This window comes from Pinus tabuliformis, chromosome 9, assembly GCF_031772625.1.
Source record: "Pinus tabuliformis cultivar Carrire ecotype Pingquan chromosome 9, CPIR1, whole genome shotgun sequence".
In the NCBI taxonomy this organism is placed as follows: Eukaryota; Viridiplantae; Streptophyta; class Pinopsida; order Pinales; family Pinaceae; genus Pinus; species Pinus tabuliformis.
Window position 1 is genome coordinate 1,363,757,515 of NC_142307.1, and position 7,608 is coordinate 1,363,765,122.

General features: G+C 37.7%; 1 protein-coding gene across 1 annotated transcript; it reads right to left on the reverse strand.

The window, feature by feature from the left end:
- Window positions 1–788: 788 nt before the first annotated feature.
- Window positions 789–1,943, reverse strand: LOC149153573 (uncharacterized). Its single transcript, XM_089443852.1, has one exon. It carries the CDS (start codon window positions 1,941–1,943, stop codon window positions 789–791), a length of 1,155 nt encoding a protein of 384 aa, XP_089299978.1.
- Window positions 1,944–7,608: the final 5,665 nt, after the last annotated feature.

The window sequence follows — 7,608 nt, forward strand, 5'->3', positions numbered from 1 at the left end:
ATGTATCTACCTAAACCCTCTGCCATGATGACAAAAATGAAAGGAGATAAGGGGTCACCTTGTCTTATGCCTCTGGAGGGCCGGTAAGTAGCTGAAGGAATGCCATTAATTAAGACAGAGAAGAATACTGAAGATAGAAGGTTGAAAATCCATCTTACCCATGAGTGTGCAAAACCAAAAGCTAAAAGGATTTTTTGAATATAAGCCCAACTAAGACTATCGAATGCTTTGGATAAGTCTAGTTTGAGCAACATACCTGGTTTCTTGGTTTGCTTTAAGGAGTGAATTATCTCATGCGTTAGAATAATTCCATCTGTTATTTGACGACCTTCAACATAACCCGATTGCTCGGGCGATATAATCAGAGGGAGCAACGGCTTTAATCTTGTCGCTATGACTTTAGAAATTATTTTGTATATGATATTACACAGCGCAATCGGTCTATATTTGTCTGGGGTGTTGGAATCTTCTCCTTTTGGAATTAAGGCTATGAAGGTAGCATTTAATCCAGGATACATCCATCTGAGTGCTCTAGATTCCTCTACTACCTGCCAGACTTCCTCCTTAATCAAGTCCCAGAACTTGTGAAAAAAATTTGATGTAAAACCATCCGGTCCTGGCGCTTTGCCTTCCTTCAGATTCCGCATAGCTTCTTCAACTTCTTCTAAATTAATGGGTTTGAGGAGAAGACTGTTGTGTTCCTCTATTATTATCCTTGGGATATTCTTGATTATCTTATTGATGGCCGACATTCTATTAAAATCGGGTTCCTGATGCGCCTTCTTAAATTAATTCAGGAATTCCGCTTCAATGCCTTCATGCGTTTCAACTTTATTCCCCTGTTCATTTTTGATATGAGAGATGTGATTGATCATTCTGCGTTGAACCGTAGTTTTATGAAAGAATTTAGTGTTCTTTTCTCCATTTTTTAGCCATCTGATCCTTGATTTCTGTCTCCATAATATTTCCTCCTGTTTAGCCCTTTCTATGATTTTGGTTTCTAAAACTTGCTCCTGCTTGGTTAATTCCTCCGTGCGCCCGTCAGAGATGATGATTTGCTGGATTTTCTTCATTTCTGTATTGAGAGAAGCTTGTTCTGTGAAGATGTTGCCAAATGTATTGTGATTCCATCTTTTAATTACCCCTTTAAGGTGTTTAAGCTTTTGTTGAAATCTCGCCATCCTGGTGCCTTCAGATGGATTGAAGTGGACCCAAGTGGATCTTACTAGCCTCTCAAAGTCCGGGTGAGTAAACCAGAATTCTTCAAAACGAAAGGGACGTTTGATATTGTTACCTGGCCTATTCCATTGTAGTTCGATGGGCCAATGATCTGATCCTGAGACAGGAAGTATGGATGCTGTGAATTCCCCTCCAAGGTGAACTGCATTATCTGAGATGAGGAACCGGTCAAGGCGCGATGCAATCTGCTGCTCTCCCTCTCTTTTATTACTCCATGTGAAGAGACCATTGCCTGTAGGGACATCCACCAGCCAGTTATTTTGAATGAAGGATTTTAGTAGATTACCCTCATTATTTGCTCTGTTTCTGCCTCCACGTTTTTCTTCTATGCTCGCTGTCATGTTGTAGTCACCTCCCGCAATCCAAAGTGGATGAGTTCTGTCTGAGCTGAGATCTGATAGTGTGTTCAGGATCTGAGCTTTTTGAGCTGTATCCTGAGGAAAATAAACATTTGTTATTAGCCCATGGGTATTAGAGCCTAAGAGGTGAAAGTTTGCCTGAATGAAGCTTTTGTTAGCTTGAATATTATTTAGCTGTATGACTCGCGCATCCCAGAGGATTGCAAGTCCTCCCGAAGCTCCCTGAGCATCAACAGCTATTACATGTCCTCCTGGCCATGCTTTCACTGCTATTTTTTCCAAAAAATTTGAGCCACATTTCGTTTCCTGTAAGAAAAGAATGCTTGGTTTTTCTTGCATCAACATATTTTTTAATAATCTTCCTTTCCTGGGGCTATTGAGCCCTCTGATATTCCATGATATTAACTTCATTGAGAAATTTGGGGGTGAGGATTAAAATACCTGGTCAGTTTGGCATACCTCCCTGACTCCACTAAAATCTCTCCAATCTTGATAGTTCTTTCCAAAGTGGATTTCCTACCTCTTTTCTTATTGTCCTTTGTGATAAATTTTCCATCCCATGGACTTCCTATTTGGACACCTAGCGAATATTTCTTCTGTGCTTTGTGCAGCACTTCAACTAGGTTATCCACTTGCGTTTCTGATATCTTTTCAAAGTTCCTTGTCTTGCATGCCTGTTCCAAGCCCAGAATATCCAGCTCCCCTATGTCTAAGGGTTCCGGATCTTCTTCCATAATTTGAGGTGCTTGTGAGAGATCCTCTCGCTTTTGTGAAGATTTCTCATGTGGCTGCGAGTATTCCACGTCCATACCTTGAGTGTGCCATGGCAGGGTTTTTGCTGGGGTAATCAAGTTGTCTTGCTTTTGGATTTTCTTTCCTCCTTGTCTTGATGTCTCGCCTGGCTGTTCTTGATGGATCTCTTTGTCTTTGGCCTTTTCCTTCTCCTGTTCTTGCTCATCCTCCTTATCTAGTACTTCGAATCTGTTGCTAGTTGTGGGTTTGGCTTTGTTGACTGGATTTGCTTTGGTGTTGCCTGTTGCTTTCTTGTTTCCTCTTCTGCGATTTGTAACCTTGGTGTATCCATCTGTAGTTTGATTATCAGAGCTGTCTTGGGGAGAAGGTGCCTTGTTTTGAGGACAGTCTCTATAAAGATGCCCTATCTCATGGCATTTCCTGCATCTGAAGGGCACATATTCATAATCTATAACTTGTTTCCATTCAGAGTCCTCATGAAAGAAGCTTACCGTGTCTGGCAGTGGTTGCTTGAGATCCATATAGACACAGATCCGAGCGTAGGATGTGTAACTACATCGCTTTGTTTCTTCTGCGATCTTGACAAACTCGCCAATAGCATTCCCTATTTCTTGCAGAGACTTTTCCTCCCAGTATTCCCACGGTAGTGAATAAAGCCTTATCCACACTGGCGCATAGGTCAGATCCTCCTTGTCTGGGTTAAATCTTTCAACCCAGCCTTTCAGGTATAATCCCGCTGAATTAAAGAAATACGGACCCTGATCCAGAATTCTGTTGCGGTCCTCCAGGCAGTTGAAAACTACAGTGAAGAAACCCTTAGCTCCCAGATGGAGCGAGAGGTGCCCTTTAGGATGCCATTTGGTGTTGATCCAGCTTCTCAGCGCTCTCTCCGTTGGCCAGATTCCAATGAATTTGCCGATTAGCGCATGATCTCTCATGTACTGTATTCTGGCGTTGATGTGTTCACTTGGAAAGTCCACTCTTGGTTTATGGACTGCCACAGGTTTGCAAGTTGATGAACTTGCCTTGCTTCTTGCATCTGCTTCTATATCCTTGCCATTCTTCTGTCCGTTGTCGGTGGCATTGCCTCTGCTGCCCTTTTCCTTCTCTCTGTCGGCTGTAGACCGTTCTCTGTTTTCCGTATCGGGGGGAGGCCCCTGGCCCTCCCCCTGTGAGGCTTCCATTCTCCTTGTACCTTATGAACGTTTCTATATGCTCGTCGGCGTTGCAGTCTCTGCCCTCTGTACGCAGAATGACAGTCCTGCCGAGATCAGGTTTGCAGGAACCCTAGGTCAGGTTGCAGCATCGCCCAATCCGCTCTCCTTCTATTCATCCTTCAATGAAATCTTCGGTGGTGCTATGTTAGTGATAGTATAATTTGTTTTTTAATGTAGTTATTGTTGTTTTAATAAATTTGTTTAATGTTTTTATTTAGCTATTAAGTATGGTAATAATATTTTTATATAAGTTATAGTAGATGTATTTTTTTTATTTGTATCAGAAAGTTGAGAGTGAAGTTATTTGTAAATTTATAAATATAATAATATATTATAAGAAAATATTATGAAATTGTGAAAATTTATCAACAAATTTTTTGCTAAACTCTTCACTATTAATAACAAAAGTTTTAGTAGATATCCATAAAATAAATATTTTCAACAAATTTTTTGCTAAACTCTTCACTATTAACAACAAAAGTTTCAGTAGATATCCATAAAATAAATATTTTCAACAATTTTTTTGCTGAACTCTTCATTATTAACAACAAAAGTTTTAGTAGATATCCATAAAATAAATATTTTAAATACAAATAAAATATCCAATTTTTTTCTAATAATTCTAATGTGCTTAAAATAATAAAATGATAAAATGTGTGGGAGTGAATATATTTAATACATATTTACGCATATTATATATTTTAAAATTATTGAAATCCAAATAAAATATTCATTTTTTTTCAAATAATTCTAATATGCTTAACATAATAAAATGTGTGAGAGTGAATATATTTAATACACATTTATGCATATTATATACTTTAAAATCATTGATGTATATAAAGTAATTTGAAAACATCAATTCATATTACATACTTTTAAAGCACCAATGTGTACTATATTTTTTAAAGTATTGATTTGTATTATATATGATTGAGCACCATTGTATATATAGATCATTGCATATTGCATAAAGTAAACTCTTGATAATGATAATGTTAACAATAACAACAAGGATAAAGGCATTACAAAAGGGAATGGTATTATTATGCCTTTATTATAACAATTATGTTTGTACATGTATATTGCAACATTAAATAACAATTATTGAAATGCATCAATACCTAAATATGTATGAAATGTGTTAGTTTTTTATGGTCCCTAGTATGTTTTATGACTAATTTAGTACATAAACACACAAGGAACTTTTAACTAGTAAATTAGCACAACATAAATATAACATCTGTGAAATCAATAAAGATATAAATGAGAAATGGGTCTAAATCTCAATCTTTATTAGTCCATTAATAAAAGAATCATAAGGCTCTCATACTAGAGATCTTGGCCCTCCAGAAACCCCGATACAAAAACAATACATAGTTTGTCCTTTAACTGAAGCTAGGGCTTGAGATATGCTCCTTGAAATCTTCAATCTACCCAATAAATCAAATGCATACTTGAGCTAGTGCCTTCAGCTCAAGGTCCTTGGATTGTTGTTTTCCTTGCAACTGATCCCTCTGCAATCATGATTCATCTTCTTGATCTGCTTCTTTAGGTCACATATCTGACTTTCTTCTTGTAGTTCTGACCTTCTAGCACTAAGATCTAACTTTATTCTTGTAGATTTGACCTTCCAGCACTCGGATATGACTTTCTTCTTGCAGATCTGACCTTCCAACATTACAACTAGATCCTCTTACTTGACTTTCTTCTCGCTTTTGGTAGCAACTCATTTAGATGGCTAGATCATGGAGAAACTAAGTCTCCTTGTCACTACGATTTCTCTAAGGAAGATATGTGGCTATGTCCTTTAGTCGCCCTCTCTCCACAAGTGAAATTCCTTCTCCACTTGTGTGTCTAGGCCTCTCCTTTGGCCTCTTATTTATACTTTTGTGTGACTGACCTTGGGGGTTTTCCTTGTCCATTAAGAAACCCCTATTTTACCACCCAACAAAAAATTAGATTAAACATTTAACTAACTTGGGTCTCAAGCCCACAACTTTGGGTCAAAAGCCCGACCACTTGGGTACTTTTCCCAACCAACTAAATTTTGGTGGGTTTTCACCACTCGGAAATACCTTTTGATCTACCCAAATTCCAACACTCCCTCTTAATGAGAAAGACATTTCCATCACACCTTGAAATCTCTAGCTCCATGAAATTCCTTACATAGGATAAAACCTCCTCTCTCTTGAACCTGAAGGTTCAGACTTCCACTTTATGACTGACAATCCTTCATAGTCTCTTTGTGAAGCAAGACTCCATTTGAGCCTCCACAACCTCCACTGCTCACTCTATTTTCCCTCCTAGAAAGTGTTACTATTGAACTTGTGTCCTTTCAAGGCCAGTCTTGAGCTGTGGTCAAACAATGGTTCTAATCAACTCTAAACCACCACAATTCAAATCTACAAGTGATATCACCCTCCTGGGTCAAATACTTAATGTTCATATGGCGCCCTTTCCTGATGTGCAACTCCACAACCTAATGAAGATATTATCTCGCCTTCAACCAACCATCCACATGAAGCTACCTCTTCCAAGCAAAGGCACCTTCTTTGCTAAACCTCTTGCTCCATGTCTAGGCAACACTGCGACTTTCTACAATAACTCCCTCTTAAACTGTTTCCTGTGCACACTCTAATCCAACTTCCCTTCAAAGTAGCTCTTATACCGTGTTAGTTTTTCATGGGCCCTAGATCTAGTTTATGACTGATCTAGTACATAAACACACTAGGAACCTTTAACTAGCAATTTAGCATAGGGGAAATATAACATCAGTGAAATCAATAAAGGTTCACACAAAAAATGGGTCGAAATCTTGATCGTTATTAGTCCATTAATAAAATAAGCATAGGGATTTTGTACTAGTGATCCTGGCCCTTCAGAGACCTTGATACATACAATCTTGTCTTTGCTTGAAGCTAAGGTTTGAGATTTTCTCCTTTAGATATTCCATCTGCCCAATAAATCAAATGCATACCTAAGCTAGTGCCTTCAGCTTAAGGTCCTTGGATTGTTGTTGCCTTGGCAACCAATCCCTTTGCAATTATTCTACAACTTCTCGATTTGCTATATTTGTTTCTTCATATCATATATATTACTTTCTTCTTGTAGATCTAACCTTACAACACTCAGATCTAACTTTCTTCTGGTAGATATGACCTTCCAACACTCAGATCTGACTTTCTTCTTTCAGATATAACTTTCCAACACTCAGATTTGACTTTCTTCTTGTAGATTTGACCTTCCAGCACTCAGATCTGACTTTCTTCTTGAAGATTTTACCTTCCAACAATCATATATGACTTTATTCTTGCAGATTTGACCTTCCAACACTCAAATCTAACTTTCTTCTTACAGATTTGGCTTTCCAACAATGTGGCTAGATCCTCCTACTTGGCCTCCTTCTCCACTTTGGAAGCAACTCCTTTAACTGATCAAATCCTAGAGAAACCCAACCTCCTTGATACAATGACTCCTCTAATGCAAATCTACGGCTAGGTCCTTTAGCCTCCGTCTCTCCATAAGTGAAAGCCCTCCTCTACTTTCATGTCTAAGCCTCTCCTTTGGCCTCTTATTTATACTTTTTTGTGAGTGATCTTTGGGGTTTTCCTTGTCCATTAAGAAATCCCTACTTTACCACTCAAAAACAAATTAAATTAAATAATTAACTGACTTAGGTCTCAATCCCACAACATTGGGTCAAAACCCCAACCACTTGGGTACTTTCACCAACCAACTAACTTTTAGTCGGTTTTCATCACTCAGAAATACCTTTCGAGCTACCCAATTTCCAACAAAATGCACCATTACATTCAAATGAATGCAATGGATTAATATATTTCAATGTTAAAAAATTTCACATTGTAGATACGAAAATGCAGTTTATTGTTTTTCTTTAATAAAATTCCAATTAATAATTAGAAGATCAAATATTTTTATAATAATATTGATCTTTATATTTTAAATAATGTGTTTCAATATAATCATGACAGTAACATACTGTATCATTTAAACTAATATGACACTTTATGACACCT

Coding starts and splice junctions, on each gene's coding strand:
- LOC149153573 (XM_089443852.1), bottom strand. CDS start 1,943: ATGTTGATGCAAGAAAAACCAAGCATTCTTTTCTTACAGGAAACGAAA.